At 40.9% G+C, this 14,409-nt stretch overlaps 1 protein-coding gene across 2 annotated transcripts in view; it reads left to right on the forward strand.

Annotated features, from left to right (window-relative positions):
- The window catches only part of hacd1 (3-hydroxyacyl-CoA dehydratase 1), a 43,946-nt gene extending 41,978 nt beyond the window's left edge, over window positions 1-1,968 (forward strand). For both annotated transcript variants that reach the window (XM_055652998.1, XM_055653007.1), the window contains exon 7: window positions 406-1,968. In XM_055652998.1, coding sequence (XP_055508973.1) covers window positions 406-488 — 83 coding nt within the window. In that variant the 3' untranslated portion in view covers window positions 489-1,968. The remainder of the gene's footprint in view (window positions 1-405) is intronic.
- Window positions 1,969-14,409: the final 12,441 nt, after the last annotated feature.

Below are 14,409 nucleotides of genomic sequence, written 5' to 3' on the forward strand. Positions count from 1 at the left end.
TTTAATCTAACCAATTATACTTCCATCTGTAAAACTGTTGATCTATACAAAGCGATAGAGCTTCACTTAGTTCTCTGTCCCAATGAGATTTACACCACATTTTGAGAGCACGGACAGCAGGAAATGTCATCAAGGGAATTTGATAAATGAAATTGGACACTTTGGCCTCCATGTGGCATGTGTTTGAATTTGTACCGATCTGAAATCAATCATTTGGAGTGGACATAATTTACATTAGCAAAGTTACAGCATGTGGCCTGAATGACCTTGATGCAGTCATAATAAAAGCATTTATCTCTATATAGGAATTAAAATAATGTATTAAAATTTAGAACATTTTATATAGTTTGCATCTTTGTGCAACTTTTAACTAATTTTCTTCCTTCAAATTTATTTGCCGTTCAGTTTTTCCACAACTATATTTCCATATGCTTCGCCAAAGGAGGAAGGTGCTTCATGGAGAGGTGATCAAAGGAAAAGAGGATTAAACCAGTCATGAAACAACGGTGCTTTTCTCAGGATCATATATTGTTTATATCACATTTACACTGATGTAAACTTACATTCAGTCTGAATTAACTTGATCTAAACCAACAACATGTAATAAATGTATGAATTTACTGAATTTCAGTTAATGTAAACCAATTGATCTGAATTACTATTCCAGATTGATTCGAAACTTGTCTGGATGGGGGTTAAAATTAAACAGTTTGAAATAGATATGAATTTGAATTCAATGTGAAGAATTATTTTTATGCCATAATATCCATGTTATTTGTACCAAGTTTGCACACTCCGAGATAGAATTTACTCTTGAATCATATACTGTACCTCGACCAACTAACAATACAAAACTAAATCAATTTGATCCAAATGGATTGTAAAGTTGGTGTGTAAAAGGGATGAAAGCCAAACAATAAAAATCCCAGTGTTTGAAGGATTCCGAGTTGCTAAAACTTGGAACAGAAATAAACAGCGAGACAAAATATGTATAATGAAGTTACGTATGAAATATTTGAAACTGTCTACCCCTATTTTGGGAATTATAAATTATATTAATCAGTCGCTAAGTTTTGTAGTTCACTGGAGGCTAACTGAACAATTATGCATTTCTTCTGCAAGGGTAACTATTTGCCTTCTTCACAGTGGATATCAAACATTCGGTTTTAATAGTAAATTTGTAGCATCATTCCGGTGTGTAGTTGAAAGCTCCCTTCTGAGGGGAGGAAGACCATCTTCATGCATACAGGGAGAATGCTTTCATAGCTACTTTACGGATAGTCGTTAAATATGGAAACAATTTTGTCAACTTTAGTAGATGCAAACTTCTAAAGGGTTTCTACAAATCAAAAGGCAGCTCCAATGCTATAGAAATTTCCATTTTGTATTTCAAGCTATTTTCTACAGGAACTGTATCTATATCGAAACAAGTGTACACGCTTACAACTATTTACCACCTTGCCGAATTAAATAATGACAAATCTTGCGCAGTCCTTCAACAGAAAATAGCTTTGTGAGGTGTGGATTTGAGCAACCAAGCCCACCAACCGCCAAAACCTTGGCCATCTCATTGGACTTGTGTTTTGATGTGCGAGGCACTGCTGTTGTAACGATGACCCTGGTGTATATTGTCTGATTGTCTTTAAATTTGGGCTGCTAATGTTCACAAAGTACATTGAGAAAGATTCCATGATGAATTTTATCCTTCTTGTGATTAATCCTGGTTTTGGACCAGAGTCTGGGAATGTATTGTTTAAATTGGAAATTTTGTTCTCAATTTATAACTTAAATTTTACGATGTAAATATGAATTTTCTGCAAACACACATCAGACTAGTTACCTAATTTATTTCTTGAACTGACTTTTTCTGTAACTTGGCATTTTATAAAGGGACAAAGTGCTTCAGTTTTTTCAATATATTAAATATTCTGAGGTGAATATTAAACACTTGAGTTTACTCTATCAAAATACAGCCTGTCTCTCCCATCTTGTGGTTATTTTGGAAATAATTCTAAGTATAAATCCAACATTAAAAGTTAGATGCAAATAAACGTTAATCAGCCCATCTAGATCATCCGTTACATTTAAAAGAATTGTGGCGTCTTCTTGCTTTTTATATTAAAAAATATTTTGTGATGGCTGTACATAAGCAGGTTTATAATAATCCTTCTGCTATTTCATGCCTCACTGAGAAATTCCATCTTTTGAAGTGGAAAGCTAATACCAAAAGGGCAGCAAGGTACAAAGTGAAAACAATCACTTTTTACAGTAAAATATTAAAAGTAAATTGAGTGAACCTATTTTGAACTGTGTATTAATATATATCCAGTTTATTTTATGTGAACAGCTTATGTCCTTCGCAAGGCTAAAGCTTACATTTTAAAGTATAATGCAGTTAATGTACAGCTAATCAAATCCATCACTATACAGTTGCCACAGAAATGTAGAAGGGACAGGGAGATTTCCAAATCAGAATTCCATGAAATCAAATTCATTTGATGGAATTCTGATTTTGTTGAAGATGTGATTTCCAGCTGACATGAATGGTCAGTCCATATGCAATCTTCATGGCTTACATGTGCAATTTATTTTTTAGATTGGTCTGGAAAGGCCAGTAAATTGAAAATGACAAGCTTAGGGCATTTCAGTGTCAGATCTTACGAATATGTCTTTGACCTGAAACATTGACTCTGTTTCTCTTCTCATGAATGCATCTGACCTGCTGAGTATTTCCAGCATTTTCTGTTATTTGTCTGAGATTTCCAGCATTCACAGCTTTATGATTTTCAAGCATTGGGCATTGTTGGTGAGATGTATGTGGCTGCCATTTGGAAGTTGTTTTTGTTAGGTTGTTTTGAAACTGTAGTTCGTTGGCAGATGTTAAGATGAATTGTAACTTAGTTTGGAGAGTTAGTGTTTTGCCCAGCAAACACCCGAAGTCAGCTGCGATTATGTTAATAACAGCAGCTGATCTATTTTCTCGGGACACAGAGAACCTACTGAGGATAATGTTGAATATCCTTAGCCTACCATTAGCTTCTGACTAATCATGTTTAGGAGGCCGTGTAAATGAGGAGCCCAAGATAAAGAAAGGCATTTGCAACTTTCCCTCTGAGGTTGGGAATTGTTTCTTGCTGCTTAGAGAAAAGTTCCTGATTTTATCAAAAGGCTTTCTCCTGTCATAAGACTAACTAACTTGACATTTGTCAAGTGCAAAGAGTTGCAGCAGCCTTGATTCAAATTATAGTGGAATACTATCAAAGCATCATGATTTAGCTGAATTCTTGCCCTTGTGACTCTGCAATTTGTCATTGCAAACAGGCAACAATGATGGCTAATATGAATTTTTAACTGGTCACCTGAATGGGCAAGATTTAAATTGACCCCATTGCCTCATCTGAAATTGAATCTCTGTTGATCAACATATGACGAACAATTAGACTATTCCCAATGCATTTGATTCATTCTCTTCTACATTTTATTTTCTATGAGGCTCTTGTATGGAATTTCTGTGAATGGTTACATCTGTTTTCTTTTACCACTCTTAATGTACATTTTGAAAACTCCCTTTGAAAAGAGTTTGTAAAATCATTAAGTATTCATAATGGGCCTAAAACATAACATTTTCAGAAGTGTTTACATTTTATTTGTACCAATAGGTTTATTTCTCATTTGCAAATAGGTGCTAATTAAATAACTGACTATAATAAACTTTATATTTATGATTGATGCAGCTAAACCTGAGGTTACTTCCTCACAATGTGCAATATGTTGAAAAGTATTAATATTTATCTAACTGAACACTTAAACAAATAGAGATTTAAATGACAAAAGATAATTTAAGATTGTTTTGTGTATAATCTTTTGTGTAGCTGTGTAGGCCAGACATTATTATAACTGAAACACTTGTACCCCTCCTAAGTGCATGCATTTATTTAATGATTAGTAGAATAATATATTGAATTGCATTGCATTGAATTTGCATTGTTTAATTTAATCAAAATATTTTGAAAGTCAATGAAAATAAACCAAACAATGCTATATTCTTAACCCTGTATTACTGAAAATGTGCCTCCAAAATTAATGTCAGTGCATTGTATAATGGGATTCTGTCACTTTGAGGTTATAAGCAGATCTGAGGCAGAGTTGTTTTGGAAATTTTGGAGACCAGGTCCGCTGGTGAGAAGTTACTATGTGAAGAACACACGAGTTAAATGAATCTGAGTGTTATACAGACTGTCTGACATATAAATAATGGAAGATATAAACTTGCATATTTTGGAGCAAATTCTGTATCGCCGTCCCTCTTTGTCTTTCTGGTATTTGATTATTCTTTATTTGACCTGAACAGATAAAGGGGCATCGCTCTGGGCTGAAAATTACAGGAGCAGCAAAAGACAAAACAAAAAGCAATTACTAAACGGAATAAATTTTACTTCCCAGAAAATGTAGAAATTTTGCGTCATCTCCAACAAAAAGGGAGATTGTTAATTGACGTAAAATTGTCCAATTATTTATATCAATTTGTACAATTATTTGTTCTGCAATTTGCTCCATTTTATTTTTTTTTAATTTGCATCTCACTTTGATGCTATTAAAATTGGATCATGTACAAATTTATTGGATGTGACATCCAATGTCAGCCAGTGTTTTGCACACTTTTCAGTATTGTGCATCAAAATCTGTATCCAAAAATTATTTGGCATATCATGATTGTGACATAATCTGCTGAATTCTACAATCACTTGGTAAATTTAGCAGCAATAGCTAACACAGATACATCTGTTGTTATTTGAAATGTAACTGCTTTAAGAGCTTTGAATGTAGATAGGAATAAAAGCATTGTATTTAGGCAGCATGCAACTGAATATACACTGTCGTCTTGTAATAAAATAAGTCATCTATTATATATGAAAAAGAACATTAATAAAACTATTTACCAAAGAACATGGGCTAGGTTTCTGCAAATTACAAACTTTGTAAATAATGAGGAACACGCATTGGATTTGAAAAATGCTAGCTGGATTTTTTTGTTCAGTTTCATTCACCTTCATTTGTGTTCGGCCAAGGTGTTGAATCAACTATTTTCTCCCTGCTGGGGGTTTTGGTCCTTTTGTGCAGGTTTCATTGTTTTACAGTAATAAAAAGTGGATGATAAATTCTCCCAGGGGTGGTGGTAGAGGCTTTTGGATAGGCATATGCAAGCAATAGACAGATATGGATAATGTGCAGACAGATGTGTGTTGGTCTTGGCATCATGTTTGGCATAGACATTATGGGCCGAAGGGCCTGTTCTTGTGCTGTTCTGTTCTATGCCTTGTGATTGAGGCTGTGCAGCGTAGGTTCACGAGATTGGTCCCTGGGATGGCGGGACTGTTATATAAGGAAAGGTTGAAAAGACTAGGCTTGTAATCACTGGAGTTTAGAAGGATGAGGGGGGTCTTATAGAAACATATAAAATTATAAAAGGACTGGACAAGTTAGATGCAGAAAAAATGTTCCCAATGTTGGGCGAGTACAGAACCAGGGGCCACAGTCTTAGAATAAAGGGGAGGTCATTTAAGACTGAGGTCAGAAAAAACTTTTTCATCCATAGAGTTGTGAATTTATGGAATTCCCTGCCACAGAGGGCAGTGGAGGCCAAATCACTGGATGGATTTAAGAGAGTTAGATAGAGCTCTAAGGGCTAGTGGAGTCAAGGAATATGGGGAGAAGGCAGGCACAGGTTATTGATAGGGGACGATCAGCCATGATCACAATGAATGGTGGTGCTGGCTCGAAGGGCCGAATGGCCTCCTCCTGTACCTAGTTTCTATGTTTCTTTGGGGCATCCTGCATGAAGGGCTTTTAGAAACAAATGTTCTATGGGACAGATGACTTCACCACTATGTCTATGCTGTGCACCTTGTATCCAAGTCTGCTAGTGTCCAATATGTCACGAGTTGCTGTGCTTTTAAAATGGCTGCTGAAAAGACAAATGGGACATCCTGTAAGGCAACGGGAGAGAAGAATGAGAGGCAGGTTATTGTTGAACTTTGTTCCCTGATTAGAGACTTTTTGGCAAGCAAGGGATGCAAGATTGTCAGCATTTTGTTTATGGGAATTGGAAAGTAATGATCAAAGCCTGTATAATTTCCTTTGCTTCTCTTAACAGCCTTAGCTTAGCTTGCTAACATCACATTCAATGCTTTCCCCTCATCTCATCTATGATCAAAAGTATGTGTTTCAGTCAGTGCCTCCCATTGCAGTCTAGAATATATCGGGTCTTGGAGGATTGAATCAGTTTTAACCTTACTAGGACCTCTAACAGCACCTTCTCAACAGTAATTTGTTCTCATTCTACCGTCACTCTTATTGAATTTTCCAACTTGACTTCTCCATTGTGAATACCGATAAGTATTCACCTACTTCCTCCAACTCCACCCAGAGATTGCCACTTTGATGTTTTATGTGGCCTACTCTTTCCCTTATAGCTTCTTGCTCTTAATATACCTGCAAAACTTTTTGGAATTTTCCTTGATTATGCCTGTGAGGGAGTCACAGAGCCCTACTGCAAAAAAACGTTTATTTGGCTCAATTCATCCAACCAAATTGCCTAACCAAGCTACTCCTATTTGCCTATGCCTAGCCCATTATTCCTTCAAACCTTTCCTATCTGTGCAACAGTCCAAATTTCATTTAAATGTCAAATTGTACCTGTCTCTACCACTCCTCTGACAGCTCATTCAGTCTGACTGCCTTCTGTTTTAAAATGCTGCCCCTCTGGTCCCCCTTCTTACCTTAAACACATCTATTAGTGTACTCTCATACCCTGGAAAAAAAACCTTGGCATTCACCTTAACTATGTTTCTCATGGATTTTATAAACCCTCTGTGGTGTTCTCCAAGAGAAATAGACCTAGGGATTCAGCCTCTCTTTATAACTCACAGTAATATTCTCAAAAACATTTTTTGCACCCTTTTGAATGACATCCTTCCCATAGCAAGGTGGCTGGACGGCAGACACTACTCCAAATGTGACCTTGCCAATATTTTGTAGCGGTAGCAGGACAGTCTAACTCTTGTACTCAATATCCTTACCAATGTAGGCAAGCGTGCCAAGTGGTGTTCTCTCCACTTGTCTCACAACTTTCAAAGAACTATGTATCTGCACCTTGTTCTGTTCAACAAAACTATCCAGGCCCCTATCCTTTATGGAGTATGACCTGCCGTAATTTGGAACGAAACCTATGGCATTTCTTTCTTTACTCCTGTTAAGCATATAACAATTACAGCACGGAAACAGGCCATCTCGGCCCTACAAGTCCGTGCTGAACAATTTTTTTCCCTTAGTCCCACCTGCCTACACTCATACCATAACCCTCCATTCCCTTCTCATCCATATGCCTATCCAATTTATTTTTAAATGATACCAACGAACCTGCCGCCACCACTTCCACTGGAAGCTCATTCCACACCGCTACCACTCTCTGAGTAAAGAAGTTCCCCCTCATATTACCCCTAAACTTCTGTCCCTTAATTCTGAAGTCATGTCCTCTTGTTTGAATCTTCCCTATTCTCAAAGAGAAAAGCTTATCCACATCAACTCTGTCTATCCCCCTCATCATTTTAAAGACCTCTATCAAGTCCCCTCCTTAACCTTCTGCGCTCCAGAGAATAAAGACCTAACTTATTCAACCTATCTCTGTAACTTAGTTGTTGAAACACAGGCAACATTCTAGTAAATCTCCTCTGTACTCTCTCTATTTTGTTGACATCCTTCCTATAATTGGGCGACCAAAATTGTACACCATACTCCAGATTTGGTCTCACCAATGCCTTGTACAATTTTAACATTACGTCCCAGCACCGGGTGGTGCCAGCAATGGCTGCCTTGCCAACAGTCTGTCCATTCTTTGTTTTACAGTATGTGTTAAATTTATGTTTAGTTGGTTAGTTCTTTAGCTGGTTTTATGGGGAGGGGGTTTGGGGAAAACTTTTATTTAATCGCTTATGTCTAAAGTTAGATGCATTTTTTCCCCATATCGTATCTCCGTCCGCACTGCGGCCTAACATTGTGGAGTTTGTGGTCTTTACTGAAGACTGACTTCGGGAGCCTGCGGGATTTAACATCGTGGAGCGGGTGATTCCTTTGCCAGGGATCGACCTCTGAGCTCCAAGCGCAGGAGCCTGCGGACCATAACATCATGGAGCTCATGGTATCTGGTTTGAGACCGACATCGGGAGCTCCAAGCCCGCGCGGAGGCTTCGACCGCCCTGACGTGTGAGCTTCGATTGCCCCGACCACGGGAGCAAAATGAGGAAGAAGATTAGACTTTATTGCCTTCCATTACTGTGAGAAATGTGAGAAATTTGCAGTTGTGGATAATTATGTAGTTGTCCGTCTTGTCACTTTTTTTAAATTATGGCTGTATGGTAATACGAATATCATCCTTAATTGGTACATATGACAATAAAATACTTTCGGAATCTTTGAGAATATTTTCTCCCTGGTGATGGATGCACAAAATCTGTAGTTGCGTTCTCCAGTCATTGTATATACAGTACCAATGAACTAGACTTCATTAAGTTTCAAGATGATACAATGATTAGTTGTATAGTTGAGGAAGGAATTCAAGGCTTAAGTATCACTGGACAGATTAGATGGAAGCACAAGTTGTAAACTGGATTCATTTCAAATAAGTGTGGAGCAATACATTTGTGGAGGGCAAACAAGATGAAATTTAAAACAAAAACAGTATTGGAGGTTCTCCAGAGATGCTGCCTGAATTACTCCAGCACATTGTGTCTTTTTTTATTAAACCCATAGCATTTTCTTGTATCTAAGATAAAATAATACACTATAAATGGTGGAATGCCAAGGAGTGTGGAACAAGAGAGTTGGAGTTCATGTTCACAGATCCATGATGGTATATCGAAACATAGAAAATAGGTGCAGGAGTAGGCGATTCGGCCCTTCGAGCCTGCACCGCCATTCAATATGATCATGGCTGATCATCCAACTCCGTATCCCGTACCTGCCTTCTCTCCATACCCCCTGATCCCCTTAGCCACAAGGGCCACATCTAACTCCCTCTTAAATATAGCCAATGAACTGGCCTCAACTACCCTCTGTGGCAGAGAGTTCCAGAGATTCACCACTCTCTGTGTGTGAAAAAAGTTCTTCTCATCTCGGTTTTAAAGGATTTCCCCCTTATCCTTAAGCTGTGACCACTTGTCCTGGACTTCCCCAACATCGGGAACAATCTTCCTGCATCTAGCCTGTCCAACACCTTAAGAATTTTGTAAGTTTCTATAAGATCCCCTCTCAATCTCCTAAATTCTAGAGAGTATAAACCAAGTCTATCCAGTCTTTCTTCATAAGACAGTCCTGACATCTCAGGAATCAGTCTGGTGAACCTTCTCTGCACTCCCTCTATGGCAATAATGTCCTTCCTCAGATTTGGAGACCAAAACTGTACGCAATACTCCAGGTGTGGTCTCACCAAGACCCTGTACAACTGCAGTAGAATCTCCCTGCTCCTATACTCAAATCCTTTTGCTATGAAAGCTAACATACCATTCGCTTTCTTCACTGCCTGCTGCACCTGCATGCCTACTTTCAGTGACTGGTGTACCATGACACCCAGGTCTCTCTGCATCTCCACTTTTCCTAGTCGGCCACCATTTAGATGGTGTAGTAGAACTGCTGTAGATTTGGGAGGAACAGCAGCAGGAGATTAGCAAGAGATACGACTGATTGGCTCTAGCCCAAGTGGGAGGAGAGAAGTGAGTCAGTGTGGGAAAACAGTTGAAAACTGAGGAATTTGCTTTGTAAATTGGTAAATCAGGCAATTTATCAGTCAATTTAAGCAAGACGGCTCTTAGCGAGCGGCAGTGAGTGAGCGGCCTTGTGAGGGAAGTGCCCTGTGAGAAAAGTGTGAGTCTTTGGCTCGAGAGTCTTCGGCGAGGAGGCTGAGGAGAGGAGACCACGCAATACGCTTGAGAGGTAGAGACGAAAGAAGGAGATGTCAGGCAAGCTGATTCAGTGCGATGCTTGCAGTATGTGGGAGGTCAAGGACACCGCTGGTGCCTCTGGCTGCTACAAATGCGAAAAGTGCATCCAGGTAGAGCTCCTGAAGGGCCGTGTTGGGGAACTGGAGAAGCAAGTGGATGACCTCCGGTTCGTACGAGAAACGGAGTCGTTCCTCGACAAGTCCTACAGTACGATTGTTACACCTAAGGTACTGGAAGAGAGAAGGTGGGAGACAGTGAGAAAGGGAGGGAAGCATGGAATGCCAACGTCCCCGGGTGGTGTACCTCTTGTAAACAGGTTCATCCGCTTAGAAGCTGTTGGGACAGAAGACGTGTTTACACTGAGCGGCGGACTGGCTTGCGATGCGAATAGGGCTGTTGAGCCAAAACCAAAAAGGCCTAAGGCAGGCAAGGCCATTGTAGTGGGAGACTCCATTGTGAGAGGTACGGACAGGGGTTTCTGCGGCAACAGACGGGATGCGAGGATGGTGTGCTGCCTTCCCGGTGCCAGGATCCAGGATGTCACGGACAGAGTGCAGAAAATCCTCAAGGGCGAAGGTGAACATCCGGAAGTGGTAGTGCATGTCGGCACAAACGATGTCGGAAAGAAGGGGATGAATATTCTGCAGCGTGACTGTAGAGAGCTCGGAAAAATGTTGAAAAGCAGGACCTCCAGGGTTGTTATCTCCGGTTTGCTTCCAGTTCCCCGTGCTGGCGAGAGCAGGAACAGGGAGATACGGGACCTGAACGTGTGGCTGAGGAACTGGTGCACGGGGCAGGGATTTAGATTCTTAGATAACTGGGATCTGTTTTGGGGTAAGGGGGAACTGTACAAAAGGGACGGATTGCATCTTAACAGGTGTGGGACCAGCATTCTGGCAGGCAGGTTTGCTACTGCTACACGGGTGGTTTTAAACTGAATAAGGGGGGTGGGGTGTCGAATGGGATAGTGGAGGATGGAGTTAAAGGGACAGGGTTTCTTAAATGTGTGAGCGTAGAGACAGAGGGGGTGTAAAATGAGGGTAGAAGCAATAGGTAGCAAGGTGAAAAGTAAAAGTGGCAGGCAGACAAAACCAGGGCAAAAATCAAAAAGGGCCACTTTTCAACATAATTGTATAAGGGGCAAGAGTGTTGTAAAAACAAGCCTGAAGGCTTTGTGTCTCAATGCAAGGAGCATTCGTAATAAGGTGGATGAGTTGAATGTGCAGATAGCTATTAATGACTATGATATAGTTGGGATCACGGAGACATGGCTCCAGGGTGACCAAGGCTGGGAGCTGAACATCCAGGGATATTCAACATTCAGGAGGGATAGAGAGAAAGGAAAAGGAGGTGGGGTACTGAATAGAGAGGAGATTAATGCAATGGAAAGGAAGGACATTAGTTTGGAGGATGTGGAATCGGTATGGAAGCTGCAAAACACTAAGAGGCAGAAAACGCTGGTGGGTGTTGTGTACAGGCCACCTAACAGTAGTAGTGAAGTTGGAGATGGTATCAAACAGGAAATTAGAAATGCGTGCGACAAAGGCAAAACAGTTATAATGGGTGACTTCAATCTACATATAGATTGGGTGAATCAAATTGGCAGGGGTGCTGAGGAAGAGGATTTCTTGGAATGTATGCGGGATAGTTATCTAAATCAACATGTAGAGGAACCAATGAGAGAGCAGGCTATTTTAGACTGGGTATTGAGTAATGAGGAAGGGTTAGTTAGCAAACTTGTTGTACGTGCCCCCTTGGGCAAGAGTGACCATAATATGGTTGAGTTCTTCATTAGGATGGAGAGTGACATTGTTAATTCAGAAACAATGGTTCTGAACTTAAAGAAAGGTAACTTTGAGGGTATGAGACGTGAATTGGCCAAGATTGACTGGCAATTAATTCTAAAAGGGTTGACGGTGGATATGCAATGGAAGACATTTAAAGACTGCATGGATGAACTACAAAAATTGTTCATCCCAGTTTGGCAAAAGAATAAATCAGGGAAGGTAGTACATCCGTGGATAACAAGGGAAACCAGGGATAGTATCAAAGCGAAGGATGATGCGTACAAATTAGCCAGAAAAAGCAGCATACCGGAGGACTGGGAGAAATTCAGAGGCCAGTAGAGGAGGACAAAGAGCTTAATTAGGAAAGGAAAAATAGATTTTGAATGAAAACTGGCAGGAAACATAAAAACTGACTGCAAAAGTTTTTATAGATATGTGAAAAGAAAGAGATTAGTTAAAACAAATGTAGGTCCCTTGCAGTCAGAAACAGGTAAGTTGATCATGGGGAACAAGGATATGGTGGACCAATTGAATAACTACTTTGGTTCCGTCTTCACTAAGGAAGACATAAATAATTTGCCGGAAATAGCAGGGGACCGTGGGTCAAAGGAGTTGGAGGATTGAGTGAAATCCAGGTTAGCCGGGAAGTGGTGTTGGGTAAATTGAATGGATTAAAGGCCGATAAATCCCCAGGTCCAGATAGGCTGCATCCCAGAGTACTTAAGGAAGTAGCTCCAGAAATAGTGGATGCATTAATAATAATCTTTCAAAACTCTTTAGATTCTGGAGTAGTTCCTGAGGATTGGCGGGTAGCAAACGTGGGGAAACCCCAGTCAGTTTTAAAGAGAAGGGAGTGGGGAGAGAGAAAAGTCAGGGGGAATTACAGACCAGTTAGTCTAACAGTCGGTAGTGGGGAAACTGCTAGAGTCAGTTATTAAAGATGGGATAGCAGCACAGTTGGAAAGTGGTGAAATCATTGGACAAAGTCAGCATGGATTTTATATATTAAATCTGGTAAATATCTCCAAGTTTGCGGATGACACTAAGCTGGGGGGCAGTGTTAGCTGGGAGGAGGATGCTAGGAGACTGCAAGGTGACTTGGATAGGCTGGGTGAGTGGGCAAATGTTTGGCAGATGCAGTATAATGTGGATAAATGTGAGGTTATCCATTTTGGTGGCAAAAACAGGAAAGCAGACTATTATCTAAATGGTGGCCAACTAGGGAAAGGGGAGACGCAGCGAGACCTGGGTGTCATGGTACACCAGTCATTGAAAGTAGGCATGCATGTAGATAGATATGCCATTTATTGTCACTATACATGTACAATGAAATTAAAAGCTGCTCGTACTCAGTGCATACATATAATTTAGTACAAAAAACAAGAAACAGAAAAACAAAAAACAGAAGGGAGAGGGGGGGGGGGGGGGGAGATAGGTGCACAATTCTGCGGCGCTATATACATATATACAGATGGAAGTCCGGGTGTTGGACTGTGAAGTCAGTGCATGTGTGAATTTGAATTAAGAGTAGTTATAATTTTCGGAAAACAACTATTCCTGAGTCTATTTGTCCTGGATTTGATGCACCTATAGTGCCTTCCAGAGGGCAGCAGGTTGAACAGTCCAAACGCAGGATGGGAGCTGTCTTTGATGATCTTCTTTGCCCTGCTAAGGCAGCGGGAGGTGTAGATGTCCATCAGGGAGGGGAGAGGGCAACCAATGATCCTCTGCGCTGTCCTAGTTACCCTCTGAAGCCTCTCCCTGTCTGCCATGGTGCAGCTGCCATACCATGCTGTAATGCAGTATGTCAGCAGGCTCTCGATGGACGAGCGGTAGAAGGTCAGCAGCAGGTTAGAGTCCAGGTTGTGCTTCCTGAGGACCCTCAGGAAGTGCAGCCGCTGCTGAGCCTTCTTGATGACCGCTGTCGTGTTGTCTGTCCAGGAGATGTCAGCAGCGATATGGACGCCGAGAAACCGGAAGGTGTTGACCCTCTCCACACACTCGCCGTTGATATGTAGGGGGACTAAGTCGGTGCTGTGCCTCCTGAAGTCGACAATGAGCTCTTTTGTTTTCCTGGTGTTCAGAGCCAGATTGTTTTCTGAGCACCAGGTTGTCAACTTCAGGACTTCCTCTCTGTAGGCTGCCTCGTCTCCCTTTGAAATAAGTCCGACTACAGTAGTGTCGTCAGAAAATTTGACGATGCGGTTGTTGTTGTGGGCCGGACTACAGTCGTAGGTGTAGAGACAGTATAAGAGGGGGCTTAGAACACAGCCCTGTGGGGAACCGGTACTCAACCTGCGAGTGGAGGAGAGGTGGGGGCCGAGTCTCACAGTCTGGGGCCGGTTGGTGAGGAAATCTTTTATCCTATTTTATTTTAGGTGCAGCAGGCAGTGAAGAAAGCGAATGGTATGTTAGCTTTCATAGCGAAAGGATTTGAGTATAGGAGCAGGGAGGTTCTACTGCAGTTGTACAGGGTCTTGGTGAGACCACACCTGGAGAATTGCGTGCAGTTTTGGTCTCCAAATCTGAGGAAGGACATTGTTGCCATAGAGGGAGTGCAGAGAAGGTTCACCAGACTGATTCCTGGGATGTCAGGATTGTCTTATGAAGAAAGACTGGATAGACTT

Source organism: Leucoraja erinacea, chromosome 2 (genome assembly GCF_028641065.1).
Source record: "Leucoraja erinacea ecotype New England chromosome 2, Leri_hhj_1, whole genome shotgun sequence".
NCBI classification, from domain to species: Eukaryota; Metazoa; Chordata; class Chondrichthyes; order Rajiformes; family Rajidae; genus Leucoraja; species Leucoraja erinaceus.